The sequence below is a fragment of the Lemur catta genome, chromosome Y, assembly GCF_020740605.2.
Source record: "Lemur catta isolate mLemCat1 chromosome Y, mLemCat1.pri, whole genome shotgun sequence".
NCBI lineage: Eukaryota > Metazoa > Chordata > Mammalia > Primates > Lemuridae > Lemur > Lemur catta.
The window spans coordinates 4,616,532-4,635,597 of record NC_059156.1 but is presented as its reverse complement, the minus strand read 5'-3'; the positions used below and the strand labels follow the sequence as shown (position 1 = coordinate 4,635,597).

General features: G+C 33.4%; 1 protein-coding gene across 5 annotated transcripts in view; it reads left to right on the top strand.

The window, feature by feature from the left end:
* Window positions 1-19,066, top strand: part of LOC123629096 (histone demethylase UTY) — a 193,735-nt gene that overhangs the window by 144,671 nt on the left and 29,998 nt on the right. For all 5 annotated transcript variants that reach the window (XM_045539057.1, XM_045539059.1, XM_045539058.1 and 2 more), the window contains 4 exons: window positions 9,067-9,836; window positions 15,488-15,617; window positions 17,048-17,153; window positions 17,739-17,944. In XM_045539057.1, the coding sequence (XP_045395013.1) occupies window positions 9,067-9,836; window positions 15,488-15,617; window positions 17,048-17,153; window positions 17,739-17,944 (1,212 nt within the window). The remainder of the gene's footprint in view (window positions 1-9,066; window positions 9,837-15,487; window positions 15,618-17,047; window positions 17,154-17,738; window positions 17,945-19,066) is intronic.

Sequence of the window (19,066 nt, the reverse complement as noted above, 5' to 3'; positions counted from 1 at the left end):
TTAAGGATTTTTTTAGGACAAATTGAGTCCCCTTTAACTTTCTAAATAATTTCTTTTAATTGTTTTTATCACTGTAAATTTCTGGAAATTTTATTTGAGAGTTATCTCTCTGGACTTAAACCTACACACCCTTTAGAATCTGCTTTTACCCACAGTGAATTCCAGTCTATTATGGATATCAGGCTTTATGTTGTGGGATATTTGACTCTTTATCATGTTTCGTTTTATTTTTTGATATTTATTTTGTCATTTTATGAATGTCACCACAGTCTAGTTTATATATTAGGCCAATCCGTCCTTTGTTTCTATTGGGAATCTTACTAATAATAACTTTATTTTTTATTGCCCCACTATGGGTGCCCTATGACATCACTATTTGACTATAGTCTAAGAAATTTTTTTATTTGTTTTAAATTATGAGTTTTTTTCATCATGTGTTATTCTAAGTTTTTAACTAAGGCCCAAAGTGGCTTTATTTTTAATTTTTATTTTTAAACCTTATATTTTTTATTGTATAGTAATATTTAGGTCTTAATTATTTTTCTCTAGTAAGACCCCATTTTGTCTCTATTTTAATTGTAAGAATGTCTGTTTTTTAATCCCCTTTTAATCTCCTCTCTTTTAATCAATGAATTCTAAAAAAAAATAGTTTTGTGTCCCTCCTTAGTTTGAAGTAGCTTTAGAAGAAAGATTTTTGTTTATTCTTTTAACTTTTGAGTTTATTTTATATAGAAATTTAATCTTAATAATAAAAAGGGGGAATGTTAGGGCAGCCTTGAATCTCTCAGTTTTTCAATGACAGTTAAAAATTAATTTTGAATTCTCACTATTTATTGTTCTCCCAAACTAGTAGGCAACCTATTAGGACTTTGTTTTTATAAACACCCAAAAAGAGCCCAGGAAAGAAATGTAAATCTTTTTCTTTACATTTCCCTGGTTTACAGCTTTTAGAATTTGTTTTATAGTCTCAAGGTGTTTTGAAAAGTTTTAGGACCGACAGTAGGGGGATAAATTCCAGCCCTTTATTTTCTGTCCAAAATATAATCTTAGGAGCAAAGATTATATCCCCTGTAATGGGCTTGACTGTATTTTAAAGATGGCCAAATTTTTAGGAATAGAAAAAAAAAATGTAGTAAGACAATATCTGTTTTCTAATCTTTTAAATTTTTACCTATATTGTATCCTTTCTTAAATATACATATATATCATAAAAGGGTGGATTGTTTCAGGTGGGAACCGGAAAAGTATGTATAGTACAGAATGTGGTTAATGTAAAGCTTAGGCTTGTAAAATAAGAGATGCAGGAGTCTGGAGAATTCTCAGTGCTGTAAATTTAATAGACAGCTGTATATTTTTATCCCCCCTGGTAAGGATGGTATTACCCCCCCATCCCCCCATCACTTATCTCTACAGGATGAGACTGATAGAGGCATCCCAGAAATTGTTTGTTTAAAAAAATTTTTTTTATTGCAGCGGCTGTTCTGGCCCAGGTATTTACTCCTGGCAAGAAACCCTCTGTAAAACCCAAGACTTTCCACTCCCTCAGTGTGGACGTATTTTGGCTGCTATCTAAATGTACCCAGATGTTTAAAATAAATAGTCATATTTTATCATCTGTTGTTCCCGCCCCCCGCCTCCCTTTAGTTCAGGCATTGTCATTTTAATATTTTAGTATTAGTCCTAGCAGGCTATTAGAGGGAATTTTGTCTTTTTTTTTTTTTGTTAGAGATTTCCTTATTTGTGTTATTTTTTATTTTGGCCCTTTGGCTGTGTGTGTGCTAGACTAGGGGTTTAACCCCCATTCCTGGAGGTTTTTTATATTTTTTACTTTCATTGTTTGTGTGTCGCAGTCTTGAGGTTTAATGCTCCTTTTCTGAGGTTTTTATACTCTTGACTTTCACTTTCTCCCTGGCCACTTTCCTTGCGGGAATTTAGGTACCTTTTACCATTGGCATGTTGGTATAAATCTCCGCCTAGGATCTAGTTTAAGACTAGATATATCGCCTTTAGTCATATGAGGTAGTCACGAAATTGTGGGTTAGGACTTTATAATCCTGTTGTGCCCAAGGCACTCCTCAGTCACACACACACCCTCTGGAATGTCCCGGCTATGAAGGAAATGTTTTGTCCCCTCTGCAACTTTTTTTATCTTGCTCTGTGTGTAGAGTTATCTGGTTGTTGCGGGTTTTTTTAGGCCTTTTTCCCTGTGTTGTCGAGAGTCCAGTCATTGTGACAGCCGTTGGATTGGGGTGATCAAAACTCCCCAAAGCGATAATGTTTTTGATTGTCCCGATTCCAGGAGCTGTCACAATGATGCTTCTCCCCCAGGAGTAGGGATCGAGTTTTCCTTCCAAAGCAATTGGGCAATCCTGGAGGAGCCCCCAAATTGTTAGAAATGACCTGGGGTGTTGTTAAGAAAATAATGAGACATTCCAAGTTGTCTTGGCAAGGCAAAATCTTTACTTCTGATCAGAAGAGCCTGTAGCAGCAGTCAGAGCAGCCAGCAGGCATGCTCTGTAGGGGGGAGTTCTTTTTTATCCCTAACATAGACTTATCCCTGTGTCTTATCTCAGCGACTAGGATTTTGACTGCATAATCTTGTTCTTACCTGACTGGCTAAGGTGTGTTGTTAAGACACAAAGGAAGAGGAGGTAGGGGACTCTTAGTCTAGTAAATATTTGAAGTTGTCAGGCTAGTAAGGTATGTGGAAATGTGTTATCTCCTGACACTTCGGCAGAAATAATCACGTCAGGGTTATCTCCCCCTACACTAGATCTTCCAATACTATGTTGAATAGAAGTGACAAAGGTGGACATCCTTCTTGTTCCAGTTGTGAGAGGAAAGGCTTTCAGCTTTTCTCTGTTCAGTATGATATTAGCTCTGGGTTTGTTGAATATGACCTTTATTGTTTTGAAGTATGTTTTTTCTGTGCCTAGTTTGTTGAGCATTTTCATCATAAAGTGATGTTGAATTTTATCAAATGCTTTTTCAGTGTGTTATTAAAATGATAAATATGGGTATAGTCCTTCAATCTGTTGATGTCCTGTATGATTTGTGTATGTTGAACTATCTTTTTGTCCTGGTATAAATCCTACCTGATTTTGATGTGCTGTTGTATTCAGTTTGCTAGTATTTTGTTGGGGATTTATGCATATGTGTTCATCAGGGATAGTATCATATAATTTCCTTTTTCTATTGTTTCTTTTACTGGTTTTGGTATCAGAGTAATATTGGTCTCATTGAATTAAGGAGTACTTCCCTCTCTTTGATTTTTTTTTTTAATAATTTCAGGAAGATTGGTATTAGTTCTTATTTTTACTTTTGTTAGAATTCTGATTTCATCCTTTCAGTCCTGGGATTTTCTTTGTTGGGAGACTTTATTATGGATTCAGTATTGCTAGTTATAATCACATCTCCTCAGGTTTTCTGTTTCTTCCTGATTCAATCTTGTCATGACTTACTTTTGAAGGTATTTATGCATGTCCTCTAGGTTTTCCATTTTGGGAGCATATAGTTCATAACAGTCTTTGATGATTGATTGTATTCCTGTGGCATCAGTTCTAATCATTTCTGATTTTGTTTATTTGGATCTTCTCTCTATTATTCTTGGTTAGACTAGCTAGTGGCTTATGAATTTTGTTTACGTTTTTAAAGAACCACCTTCTTGTTTCCTAGATCCTTTGTATTTCATTTTTAGTCTCAGTTTCATTTAATTCTGCACTGATCTTTATTATTCTTTTTTTCTCTTGATTAGGGGTTTGGTTTGTTCCTTGAGGTACATAGTTAGGTTGTTTATTTGAAATATTTCTACTTTTTTGGTGTGAAATTTATTGCTATAAACTTCCCTCTTACTACTGCTTTTTCTGTATCCCACATTTGTATGTTATGTCTTTATTTTTATTTGTTTCAAGGCATTTTTTTTATTTCTGTCTTAATTTGCTTATTGATGGAATGGTCATTCACAAACATGTTTAATTTTAATGCATTTGTGTAGTTTCCTAACTACTTCTGAGTATTATTTCTAGTTTTATTCCATTGTGGTCTGAGAAGAAACTCAGTATGATTTCAGTTTTTAAAAATACCGTGATACTTGTTTTCTGACCTAATATATGATCTTTTCTAGAGATTTTTCCATGTTCTAATGAAAATAATATATATTCTGTACTTGTTTGGTAGTATGTGTAAGGTTTTTTGGAGTGGCTGGCACCAGAGAAAGAAAGATGAGCAGAGTTGAAAGGGATAAGTAAAGAGACTTTATTGGGGTGCTCCCTGGTGGGGGTAACTGGTCCCAAGAGAGGGCCCCGGGTGAGCCTCATGGTCCCATGAGTGGAACCAGAGAAGCCAGCCTGCCCAGAAGTCTGGGTGGGCTTATATACGTTTTTTTAGGGGTGGGGGATGGGAGTTTCTCTGGAGGGAAGGTTTCTGCAGGAAGAGTGAGGAATTTCTTTCTTTCAGCTTTAGGATGGGTATGGAGGAGTAGGAGGGGCTTCTTCTTTTTCCATTAGGGAGGAAAGGGGTGCCCGCGACCAGCCTTACAGTATGTTCTCTGTGTCCTTTGGTCTAAAGTGTACTCTAAATCCAATGTTTCTTTGTTAATTTTTTGTTGCTGTTAATTTTTTGTAGATGGTCTAATACTGACAGTGGCGCATGTTGAAGTTCCCCACTATTGTATTGTAGTCTGTCTCTCCCTTTAGATCGTTTCATATTTGCCTTCTGAATCTGGGTGCTCCAGTGTTGGGTGCATATATATTTAGAATTGTTATATTTTCTTGTTGGATTCATCCCCTTATCATTCTATAAAGGCTCTCTTTGTTTTTGCTGTGCTTGACTTAAAAGTCTGTTTTGTCTGATATAAGTATAGCTATGCCTACTTGCTTTTGCTTTCTGTTTGCATGAAATACCTTTTTTCATTCCTTTCCGTTTAGTCTTTCTTCAGTGGGCGGGGATGTAGTTTTTAATGGAGGATATGGTGAAGTGCTGGGGACTGGGATTCCAGTTTCCAGGTCCCAGTAGTAGTGGTGGGCTGAGCATGCCTCTCTTTGGTCCTCATGGTGTTTCATGCTGGCTCTTCTGTTGGTAGTTAGCTGTGGCTTGATTCTCTCAATTCCCAGTGGCAACTGGTACCCTGCTCACTTCTCTGTCTCAGATTCCAGCAAGGCTTATTTCCCAGCACTGGCTACTGCCACCCAGGCCTCACTTGATTTCTTGCCTTAGCAGTGAATATTGGCTCACTCCAGTGTCCCTGCAGCAACAGCATAAGTTTCTATAATACTCCAGTCCCAGAAAAAGTGGGTCCCAGAATAGCGTGCAGTTTTGAAAAATGGTGTTTTATTGTATTCAGTTAGATCTCAAAGCATGTGTGACCCAGCAGTTAGCTCCCTTCATGGAACAGTTCTGTCCCACAGTCTCCCAGCAGCTTCCTTGTTAGTTTCAAGGGTGTGTTAGGTAGAAAGGTTTTCCTGTGGCCAGGATTGCATGATTCCATAGTGGGCATGTGGGCCACTGCAAGTCTGTCACTCACCCCATCCCCATGTGGAAAGTTACTCCTGGCTCCCAGCCAGTCCCAGCCAGAATCATTATGTCTCCTTCTCCTTTTCCACTTTTGATGTCCCTGTCACATCTCTGATTGAACTCCAGCATTCTTTCTTTGATAATGCATTTGAAATGTAATTTTGACTACTCTCATTCTTTGAGGTAGAAGAGGCAGGCATGAAATATTTCTGGTCAACCATCTTGAACCCATCTGCATAATTTTTTATAAATCTCCCAGATTTAGTGACTTTTTCCATGTGAAATGTCCCTCTTTCTCTAGTTGTGTTTTTTTCTTTAATGTGGTGTTTGATACTAGTAACCCCTTTTCAACTCCATTCTGCTTCTTGTTTGCATGGCATATTTTTTATCTATACTTCGAACATTTTTATATATTTGAAAGTAAGGGTATTTTTTGCACACAGCCTATTCTGTAATTGGATCTTAATGTGTTTGTAGCTTACCCTGTCCCTGCCTTTTTTAGGAATATTTAGTTTGTTTGTATTTAATGTAATAATGTGATTGGATTCCATTTGCTCTTTGTTTTCTGTCCATCTCATGTCTTTTATTTCTCTTACTTTCTTGTTTGTTTCCTTTTTGTTAAGCAAATATTTTCTAATATAACCATTTGAATTTTTCTAAAAAATATAAAATAACAATTTAGATTTATTTTCTTTCTTTGTAATATTATTGCCGTATGTATTACTTATGTGAGTTATAAACCCAGTTGTACAGTGTTATAATTGCTTTAAATATTCTTGTGTGTTAAAAACAAAATACAATACAATAGTTCCCCTTATTTGCAGTTTTGCTTTTTATGGTTTCAGTTACTGTTGGTCAACTATGGTCCAAACATAGATGAGTACGGTACAATAAGATAGTGAGAATGAGAAACAGAGTGGTACAATGGGGAGACTCTACATTTATACACCTTTTATTATGCTATATGGCTATAATTATTCTATTTTATTATTTATTGTTAATCTCTTACAGTCCCTAATTTAAAAATTAAATTTTTTCACATGTATGTGTGTATAGGAAAAAAAACCTAGGATATGTAGGGTTTGGTACTCTCTGCAGTGTTAGGCATGCACTGTGGGTCTTGGACCAGGTCCTCCACAGATAAAAGTGAACATAATTTTTACATATATGGCATTTTAAATATTTCCAGTGGTATTCATTCCCATTTTGGACATGAGTTATTTGATGTTTTCTGATGTTATTTTCTTTCATTTAGATAATTTCTTTTAGTTTTTGTTGGTGTATATATATTTACTTAGCAGGTGCTTTTGGGGAAATGTCTTTATTTCAGCTTTGTTTTTGAAGTTTACTTGACACAGAATTCTTATTTGTGATTTTATTTATTTGGCTTTTTTTTTTTTAGACAGAGTCTCGCTTTGTTGCCCTGGCTAGAGAGTGCCATGGCGTCAGCCTCGCTCACAGCAACCTCAAACTCCTGGGCTTAAGCAATCCTACTGCCTCGGCCTCTTGTATTTGGCATTTTTAAATGTCATTCCACTGATTTCTGGCTCCCAGTTTTTATGTCTGTTAATCATATATCACTTTTCCTTTTAATACAATGAGTCATGTCCTTGCTGCTCTTGGATTTTCTGTTTGTCTTTAACTTGTAGCAGTTTGATTATAAGAAGTCAGGTATAGTTTTGTGTGTTTATCACATTTAGGGCTTACTGAACTTGGATCTATAACTTAAGGTTTTTCATCAGTTTGGGAAGTCTTCTGTTTAATTTCTTCAAGTCTCTGAGGGAGGGTCACTTGTTTTACATGTTTAGCAATTTTTTATTGGCTATTGGGAATTTTAAATACTACATTGCTGTTTTCTACCTTTTTCTGTGACTTTTCTTTGTAACTTGCTGAGGCTTATTTTGAGAACTATCCCCTGAAGTGTGCAGCTAGTCTTTTGTTCTTTTTCTTAGTTTTAATTTTTAGTCTGGTTCCATAGGATTCTTCCTTTTGTATGTAATAATAATAGTTCAGGGGTCAGCTACTTATTAGGACCAACTTTGTGTTCATAGTGCTTAAGGCTTCTATCATCTGCCTATTGAACTTGTGTTTAGGTTGAGAAACACATTCAAAGTTGCAGTTTCCCAAGTCATCCCTTTGATTTCACTGCACCATGGACTCTCCACATAGAATGTATAACCCAAAATTCTTTGAGCTGCAGCTAGAGAGATAGTAAAATTGTTAATTTTTCATTTGTCTGCTTATTTTTTAGTTGATTAGCCTGTGAGTAAATTTTGGTGATGGTGAATAATTCTGTTGTCTACTCACATCCTTTTTTGAACGATATTTTGTCTGTTGATTAGATTACAATATTCACTATTTTTGTTTTATGAAAACAGTTTTAAGTATAACAAGAATGTTGTCTAAATTATTAGTGTGGTGCTTCTTTTGCTTCCTTAATCATTTAAAACCAAATTACCTCCTTTTACACTCTAATTGGTGCATTTACAATGTACACAATTTTAAAGTAGGTAAAATATAAATATTTCTGACAAGAAATATTACATTATTAGTTCAAGGTCTGTTAAATATTAAAACTTGATTTAAGAGGCATGGCAGCAGATTTTAATTAGAGAAGTAAAAGTGACGTTAGTGTATAAATAACTTGTGAGCTAAATTCTTACATTATAGCGTATTGCAAATTCTCTTTTATATGAAAGCAAGAAGCCTTTTAACCTTGCTAATGCATAAATAAAATACCAATTCAGAAAGTGGTAATTCTAACATGTTCTCTGAGGTTCCACCTCATATTTGTGTTGAAAGTTAAGAATATGTTAAATGTATAATTATGATAATTTTTCAAACTCCAGAGAAGTTAATAGTTTGGAAACTATTAAATTATTGTTTTAGTATTCCCTTGTTATTTTAATCTGTTGCTGAGAAAATAGTTTATTAATTATTTGTCAGCAAAATAGAAGCAGAATGTAATTCTTAAATTGGTCGGCATTCCCGGAACAAACTTCAGGTAAAATTAACTTAATTCGTTCTTGATTTGCATTATAGTTTATACTGGTAATTCTTAAAATGTAAAAAATATACTTTTTATATTAAATTTACAAAAAAATCATAAACCAGTGACTCATGTTCATGGCTTTAATTAGTAATGACCATCTATATGTTTTTCCATTTCTAAATTGAGGTACATTTTTATTAAGATGAAAATGTGTAAGTCAGAATTGAGCAATTTAAAATTCTCAAACCCTTACAGGAAGAAAATTTTGGCAAACTGATAAATGGAATCAAATTAAGCAGCCAGATTAGCTCAGTTTCTCTAAAAATACTAACCATTTTAATCTTCTGATTATGGGACCTTTTAAATAATTTTAGGATTTGAATTAAATTATACATTTAGTTGTCATATAAACAAATAAATATGTAACAGAATTTCGAAGGTGGCTTTGCTCTTCCTTAACATTTTAATCTTCAATATTATTTTATATATGCATTCTGAGTTTGTGTAAAATTAGAATTCAACTAGTTCTTTCTGTCTTTCTTTCCTTCCTTTTATTTTTTTAGGGGCTTCATAAAGGTCAGAGTTCACATTTGGCAGGACCTAATGATGAACAACCTCTGTTTTCCACTGGGACTTCCCAGTATCACCAGGCAGCTAGCACTGGTATTCAGAATCAGAATGGACGTTGCACTCTGCCTAGTAATTCATTACCACAGAGGGATGCTGTCAATCATCTCTCCTCTCATATTGCTACCTCAGGTGGACAACAAGGCGTTACCTTTACCAAAGAGAGCGAGCCTTCAAGAAATAGACCCTTGGTGCCTGAAACAAGCAGGCATGCTGGAGACACATCTAATAGCTGTGCTGATGTCAAAAGACTTTCTAATCATGTTCATCAGGTGATGGCAGATGCTGTTTCCAGTCCTAACCATGGAGATTCTATATCACCAAATTTATTATTTGCAGACAATCCTCAGCTCTCTGCCTTGTTGATTGGAAAAGCCAATGACAATGTGGGTACTGGAACCTGTGACAAAGTCAATAATATTCACCCAGCTATTCATACAAAGACTGATAATTCTGTTGCCTCTTCACCCTCTTCAGCCATTTCCACAGCAACACCTTCTCCAAAATCCACTGAACAGATAAGTGTTACCAGCCTTAACAGTCCTCACAGTGGATTACACACAATTAATGGAGAAGGGCTGGATAACTCACAGAACTCTGCAAAAGTAGACCTGCCTCTACTTAGCCACAAATCTACTCCTCAGATTATACCATCAATGTCTGTGTCCATATACCCAAGTTCAACAGAAGTTCTGAAGACATGCAGGTTAGTGTGGGTAACTTCATCAAAAAGTGAAAATCTTTGACTACTGACTACCAGATCAGAAAACTGAAATATGGTTTTGATCTTTTAAGAAATGAAAAGTGTGCAAAAGAGAATATACTCATATAAAATAATTTCGTAAGTAGCTTTATTATGTTTGAAACTTGTGGTTATACCTTACCAGTTGGAAAACATTTTTCTATGAACTGCTTTATCTGAGAGGTTATATCTTTGTCTAGTGTTACTGAACTTTATTGGTTATTAGGGTCAGTCAGTTCCTGGTGATTGACCTTATCCTGGGGAGTGAAGTGAGAATGAGTTAAATCGTGTTTGGTAGAAAACAGCAAGGCCTGGGAAAGTCCTACTCTTTGTTTTCTTTGTGGTCAGAGCTATTAAACGTTACAGTAGGAAGAATGGACCTTAAAGATTATTAAGGGTAATCTTTTTTTAACCAGAAAAGACATTTTGTCAGACTCTAGAAGAAATTATAAAGTGGGCAGGAGAGACAGAGGAAATGTAGGGAGAATGCAGGGAGAACTGTGAGATGACAGACTAAGAGCTACTTTGCTTAGAATAGCCATATTCTGCTAATCTTAAAGAGTCAGCTTCAGAAATTCATTTAAATATTGGTTTTCATCCCCTTACCACAAAATAAGAAGAATCAAAGAATCTGGAACATTGTCTTTGATACGATGATGTAGGATCCCAATTCACCTTTTTTAAAAACAATTTTCTTGAGATATAAGCATACCATACAATTTGCTCATTTAGTGTGTACAGTTCAGTTGGTTTTAGTATATTGCCAGATGTGTGCAGCTATTATCACAGTTTTACAGAATTTCCATCACCTTAAAAACAAACTCAACATAGTTTAAATAAAATTTAATTTTTTAAATAAAGATCTTTCTGGATTTATATCAAAATTAAGTAAGTATTCTGTAAATAGACATTCTAAAGACTATTTTTAACCTGTGTTGATCATTTTACTTAATAGAGTTTTTGAATTTCAAATTTGAAAACATTTTTTACCTAATGATTTCCTAAATCCCTTCTGGTTTACTGGAATTGTAATACATTTCTTTTCTATTATTGTATCTAAAAGTTGTTTAGACTCTTAGCCACGTAGATTATTTTATTAGAAACATAATGAGTCAGCCATTAAAGGTATTAATTGAAATTCTAAGATAAAATTAGGTTTTCTTGCTTTTGTATAATTTGTGCTTGCAGCAACCTTGTATAGCAGTAGTGGAGCAACGATAAAAATTTTTTGTGTAAACATTGTACATACATTACGTATTTCTTTGTGGACTGAAGATTTTAATATCTCATTTTGTGGTGAATATAAATATTCACTTTAGAGTAAAATACATTCTTAAAGATTTATTAATAATTTTGGCTTAGACGTGGTAAAAGGACTTTTATTTTACCAGAGATGTGTAATTTTATTTTTAAAAATTGTTAAATAACATATCTTAAAAATAGCGTAGATATCTGTGGCTGCAATGGTTATTCCAGTAAATGTAGTTTTCAGTTTGCTATGGAAAATACTTACCCTTCCCCACGAAAAATAGGAAAGGAAGTAAAAAGAACAGAAAGAAAGAAGCTTGGGAAGAAAGAGAATAAGAATAGGTTCTGAAAATTGGGGATAAAATTATTTTGAGTCTTAAGAGTCAGAATGGGAGATGATATTATGTGGGGATCAAGTTTGTCTGTTAATAGTGTGACTTGTTCTGGACAGGAATATGAGAATTCAGAGATACAGAAAAGAAGATGAGAGTTAACTTCCCTGGCTAAGCAATTTTATGAAAAGATAAATTACTGAGAATTTTATCTGTAGAGTATTCTCATTTTTCCACTAAATGATATAGGTAAATTTGAAAGTAAACTTAAGTAGGCTATTTTAAAATAAGCTATTTTGTATTTTTTTTTTTTTTTTTACATAATGATGATTTTCTGTAATAAGTAGCTAATGGTTGAGAAATAGCTTGCAGAATGGGATAAGCTCTTAAATCTTTTTCTCACTTGCCTTTTTTTCAACTTCATTTCTTTTCCATTTTGGAGTATTAAAGTTTCATTAGTTCTCTGAAACAATTTTGGACACATATTCAGACAGTATTCTATGCTGGTTTTCTACAGGCTTTTCCTTTTGCGTCAGGGTTGGGCAGTATTAGGTTATTAAATATGGAATGTCTGATTTCCTTAAATACTGAGTTTGGCAGTTGATACCTCTGACATTGCACTTTGATACTTCCTATGTGTGCGGTTTTTTTGGTGGGGGGGCAGGTGAAGTTTGATCCTCACTTTTCCAAATCCACATTTTGGCTTGTGATATCTTTCAGTTTTTTGGTTTTGTTTTTTTTTTTTTTTTTTTTTTTTGAGAGCAATTTTTATGAAACCATGAGTAAGTCAGAAATTCGTGTTATTTTTAATTATGACTTCCATCATGGAACTAATGCAGCACAGAGAGCTCTAAATATCAACAATTTGTTTGGGAAGGATGTGGCTAAAGAATGCACACAACTTCGATGGTTTGAGAAGTTATATTCTGGTGATTTTATTCTTGAAAATGAGCCCTGTGAACGACCTGAGACCAAGGTGTGGATAGTGGTGAGCTGAAAGCTGTAATGGAAGGGAATCTATCTCAACCTACAAGTGAATTAGCAGCAAGGTTCAATGTTACTATTCCAACAGTATTGGACTATTTGAAACAAATGGGCAAAGTAAAGAAGCTGGATAGATGGGTTCCACGTGAATTAAACGCATCAGAAGAAATCACCTGGAAGCTTAGCTTTCTTTGCTGTCACAACATAAAGGCAAACCATTTCTATGCCATATTGTTACTTGAGATAAAAAATCGCTTCTTTATGACAGTTGCAAGCATTGGCCACAGTGGTTGGATAAAGATGACGTGCTGAAACACAGTCCAAAATGGATTAGTCACCAAAAAAAGCTAATAGTGTTAATTTGGTGATCCACCACTGGTATTATCCACTGTAATTTCATGAAACCTGATCAATCCATTACAGCAGATGTCTACTGCAACAGCTTGGATGAATGATGAGGATGCTTGCGATTAAGCAGCTAAGATTGGCAGTAGAGATAGGCCAGTTCTCTTACAGGACCATGTGTCTGAAAAAAATAACGCTGCTCGAACTACAGATGCTGAACTTGGAAACTCTTTGTCAACTACTGTATTCACCAGAGTTTGCACCATCTGACTACCACTTCTTCCAGGCTTTGGACCACATCTTGCAAGGAAAAATACTCAGTTCTCAACAAGCTGTGTAAAACACCATTCATGATTTCATCACCACTTTCTCTCTGAGCTTCTTTGCTGCTGGCATAGCTACTGTTAAGATGGCCAGACTGTCAGTAGTTTAGGCACACACTTTCATTGATTGTACTGCTTCTTATTTGAGATGTAATAAACTACACTTTTGATTTGAAACTGGACATTTCATATTTAATGACCTAATACACATTTTAAAAGAGACAGCCTTATGATTCCTATCTTGTGAAAACATACACATTATAATAGGTAGATTTCTGAAGCCTCTGGCTTGACCCTAATAATTGGTAGAGACATAATAAGCAATTGTTAGATATTATTGGTACCATTTATTCTGTCAATATTCTTATTTCTAAATTACTAGTCACTTACTCTTTATCTGGCTGTTTTGTTTATTTGAGTTGTAGTTACAGCATTGTTTTCTCATAATATTTAAAGCTGAAATTTCAATATTTGATATTTAAGTTATTGAATCACTTATGGCTCCTTTGCTCAACATCTCATCTTTTTTTCTCTTTTCAAATATACCCACATTTTCCATTGTTTTACTTTACTATGTATCCCTCTTTTTTCTTAATAGACTGTAGAAATTACAGAAACAGAATTCTAGTGTCAGTCCCAGTTTCCTAGTCTCATTTTTCACATTGGGGATGTTATTATACATAAACTAAATATTTGGTGCCACAATAAATTAGCATTAAAAATGTTTTCTAGTACAATTAAATGATAGACCTATATCTTATATCCTAAATTACTGTTGATAAAATCTTGTATCACTGCTCCCTCTAGAAAACAAGCTTTATATAATAAACTGAATCATATTTTATTTAAAATATGCAGTGGCAAATGTACAGTTCAGTACTGAAAATAATTCTTTACTATATATTAATAGATACCGTGATTTACTCTTTTATTTTAACTGGCCTCATGAGGATTAATTAAATTGTCTATTCACCAGGTTATTTTCTGTTTATTAAAAACATAAGTTCTGAGGGAGTTGTAAATTAAAATCAATTCTATAGTTATATTTAAAAACTTAAAATGTATTATTATTTAAACATACGGGTAATCATGTTTTCTGGAGAGATACTGAAATACCTAGGTACCTGTTTAGAGTTTACCATAATATGTAGTTAAATATAAAATTTTAGTTTGATAGATAGTTGCATCTATCTTGAAGTTGCATCTTGCTTGAAAAATACAGATCAGCAATTTTAAACCTAATGCATAACTTTAATATTCATCATGCATTCTTGATGTTAGCTTTAAAATGTTAGACACCCTAGAAGGTATTTAATGTGGCATCTCAAAAGTGTATATGTTGTATTTGAAGCCTTACTAGTCCAAACAAAAAGGCCTGACTTGCAAGGTTTTGTGTAGAAAAATAAAACAAAACAAAAAATGATAGTTCTTGTTTCATTTGCATTATTCTGTAATTTTAAATGAAAAATGTAATTTCCTCTAAAGCAAATACAGTTACTGATGCATTTTTTACCCTCCAAAATAGTGTTCAGATTCTTTTCTCAACCAGTTCCTTTGATATTATAATAGATTTATTATTTTTTAATTTTAATAATTAGGTGACACAGCTTGAGTGATTAGAAAGGCTTAACAGTATTCTGAATTTGTTTGAATTTGTTAAAATGTTAAGAATTTATAAGTATTCATATTTTTATACCAAAAGAAGAATTGGAGTATGGAAGTAATTTTATGAACATTTTAAGAATTAATAATTTAGAAAATATGATACCTCTCATTAAAGGACATAGTTAATCCACATATTATTAAGTAATAAGTATAATGTGAGAACACAATGTCAGCCACATACATCACTTTAAAAATTATAAATTGTGAAGTGTTTGTAAATGGAGTCTTGCTAAATATTAGTTAGGCATAGAAAATAAGTTTGAGAAGATAAAACTAATGGACTTTCTCAATTTGTCATGAAAGTGTTGTCAGAAAAAGTATTGGTATCTGAACCTTTTTGAGTCAAGTATTTTAGTGTTTAAAAAGGAGAACATTTATGTGTACAAAACATGTTGGTGAAGACATTGGAGTTCATATCTGTTTTTGAGGTGAGAAAATAAATTGGAAAATGATGAACAGTGAGAGGAATTTTGTCAATAATTCATGTCCTGTGTGTATATATAGTATGTTTTGTTTAGTTTTTCTTAATAATAAAAGAAATCAAAGTGAATATCTGCTGAAAATAACTGCTGTTCTTTCACTGACTGGATCTGAATACCTTAGAATGTTTATATTTTTGTGAATGCCTTATACATAAGACTTAATTGAGATTTTTTCCCCCTCATTTTCAAAATAAATGTATAGCTGATATATTTTCTCTGCTTTTTTTTAAACAAAGGAATCTAGGCAAAAATGGCTTGTCCAATAGTCGAATTTTGTTGGATAAATGTCCTCCTCCAAGACCGCCAACTTCACCATACCCTCCCTTGCCAAAGGACAAGTTGAATCCACCCACACCTAGTATATATGTGAGTCTCAATTGACTAGAAATAAATTGAGTCTGTCTTTTAGAAAATAAACTTATTTTAAAAGCAATGCAGATGACCTTTGGGGAACATTATATTTACTCTGATGGTTTGAATATTTTAGAAAAATATGTTTATAATTCAAGGGATGACAAATGACTGCTGTTAGTCTAAATGTGGCCAGCCAACTGTTTTTGTAACTAAAGTTTTGTTGAAACACAGCTATGCTTGTTCTTTCACATGCTGTCTTCATTATTGTATTTGCACTACATTGGCAGACTTGCAAAAGAGACTAAGTAGTCCATAAAGCAAAAAATATTTACTATCTGGCGTTTGACAGAGAAGTTTATCAACCACTGGTGTATTCAAAAAGATTTTGTGAAGAAAGATTGACTTCTTAAATATTGACTGAGATTATATGAGAGTATCATAAGATACTGGTTCTGTTGTCAGCTTTTAGTAAACATGATTCTAAATCTACATTCTGCTACTTGGTAGTTATATAGACCTTAAAATTAATTCAGTTTTAGGCTTCTGTTGAAGAAAAAGTGGTTGAAAATGTATACGTGATAGTATGAACATGTTATTAAATAAGTATAAGTAGGTATTATAAAATTGCAATTTAAAATTAAAGTCTGTTCTTACTTTTCAGCTATGTAAGGCATTTGACAATACAAAGTTGATATGAGTTAAATCAAAATAACTTTTATATGTTTTTCTTCTGAAGAGTTTATGGCACCAGTCTATTTCAACCCCCTTCATAAACACAAATGAAAACAATTTTAAGCTAGAAAGTGAAGATAGAGTACTTAAAATGATCTTGCATTTATAAAAGAATATTTTGGAGATTTGACCCTTTTTTGACAGATGTTACAGTATTCATCTTTTACCCAGTTAAAATTTATTGATATCTTTACTTTATAAGAAGGAAAAGTGTCTTGGGATAGAAATGAAAATAAACCTTTTAATTGAAACTTTGAGGTAACAAATACAAAATTAAGATTTGTCTGTTATGGGTCTTATTGATTCTTTTTAAATTTTGGTCATAGCTTTAAAACACTTTGATTATAAACCTTAAATATCACTTCTCCCAAATCTTTCATTCAAGAAGTAATGGAAGTACATTTGAACAATATGGTTAGGGAATACTTTTTAACAGCTAAAATATTTAAAATTATTGTATGTGTCTTAATGTGACATATGAAATGGGTAACTGTTCTGAAATGAATCAAATTTAAAATGTAGTTTTTAAGGAGAGATTTATCTGTCTTCTCTACAGTTTCCTGAAAAGACTATCTGTAAAATACTGTAATGAATATTAATGGTTGGGATGCGTGGTATATTTTAAACTGTCAGATTAATGTGAAAAATGATAGAAATTTGCAGTATAATACTCATTTTTTGAGATCTAACAAAACATTTTAACTTTACAGTTGGAAAATAAGCGTGATGCTTTCTTTCCTCCATTACATCAATTTTGTACAAATCCAAAAAACCCTGTTACAGTAATACGTGGCCTTGCTGGAGCTCTTAAGTTAGGTAAGCTTTAAAAAAAAAAAAAAGTTTAAACATTTCTTTTACTGTCTTTAAACTTTTAGAACACCTGCAGAAACTCGAATTTTTTCAGTGGTCTGAGTTTTTATTTTAGTTTTCTCTCTCTCTCTCTGTCTGTGTCTCCATCTGAATTGCCATTTCTGTCTGTATTTTTAGTATCCCAAGAGCATTGGCAAGCATGTAGTACATGATGTAGGTGATGTTAGTTATGGCAACTGTCATGGTTGGATTTTCAGTTTAATTTTAAGTTTGGCATCATTATTCAAGGTAAGTGATTTGGGTTACATAATAGAAGACGTTTTGAGTTCAAAATGTAAGTAAAATTAGGTTAAACTTAACAAATAATGCAGCCCATTTCTTATGCCCTGTCATTATGGTTAGATCTAACCATAATGCCTTGAGGAATTAAAGCCTTGAGGAATCACTGTGGAAATCTAGTACTACATGGCTTGAAACCATCTTAGGGAAAACTGATGGAAGGCAATTAAAACATTTTTTTTTCAGTACTTTGAAATTTCAACTGAACTGAATACAAATTCCTTTATTAACAAAATTTATTTATTTATGAAGATCTTGGACTTTTCTCTACCAAAACTTTGGTAGAAGCTAACAATGAACATATGGTAGAAGTGAGGACACAATTGTTGCAACCAGCAGATGAAAACTGGGATCCCACTGGAACAAAGAAAATCTGGCGTTGTGAAAGTAATAGCTCTCATACTACAATTGCTAAATATGCACAGTATCAGGCCTCCTCCTTCCAGGAATCATTGAGAGTAAGTTTTTCTTTCTTTTTTATTATTACAGTTTTAATAGTGCACATTAGTATTATAAACTGTTCAGTGTATACTATTATAGTAAATGTTTTAAAAGTATTGTAACTTTAAAAGTATTAATCTTTTAAAAAGTTAAGCATACTTGTGGTTAATAAAACACATTTTCAAATGACTGTCTTTTGTCTAGATTATTTTTGGAATGTTTCTATTTAGGATGATAAACTAAGCCTGTTTTATAATTGCAGAATGATGCTAAAATGAAGAAAATTATCTGGGTAACCCAGAAATTTACTTAACCAATGAAAACATGTTTCAGTTCTGTTTTTTCTGAAAAATTCTTCATAGGAAGCATTAGTAGTCTCCTTGTATTAATTGTCAGCTCTAAAGGAAACTGCAAGAAAAGCAGAAATTTATAATAAAAAGTCTCAAAATACATGGAAAGTTAAAAACAAAATTTTAAACCAGATGATGGTTACTAAAGACCTAATAGGAAATGGATTAAAAATAGAATACTCATTAGAAATAAGAGTGGGGTTTTGAGGGGTATGTTTTGTTTTGTTTTGAGACAGGGTATACGCTCTGTCACCCAGGCTAGAGTGCCATGGCATCATCATAGCTCACTGTAGCCTCAAATTCCTGGGCTCAAGTGATCCTCCTGCCTCAGTCTCCAATTAGCTGGAACTACAGGCACACACCACCACAGCTGGCTAATTTAAAAAATTTTTTGTAGATACAGGCTTTCTCTGCGTTGCTCAGGCTGGTCTCAAACTCCTGACCTCAAACCATCCTCTCACCTCAGCTGCCCAAAGTGCTGGGATTACAGGTGTGAGCTACCATGCCTGGCTAGCTTTTGAATTTTTTCATAAAATAAAATATCTGCAGCAATGCGCACATTAATAAGTCTTACTTTTTAGTAAATCTATTAACTTTTTAAAAAACTCCCAAGGGTTCTAAGCTGCAAATTCTAAAGCTGAAACATAATATATGATTTTTAAGGTTTTAAATTTGTAATTCTTTAATAACATTGATCTTCAGAAAGTGTTTAAATTTTTCACCTCAGTAGAATCTGACATTGATGTGCAAATGATATATTTGTAGGATTTTTTATTACACGTTAAAAAA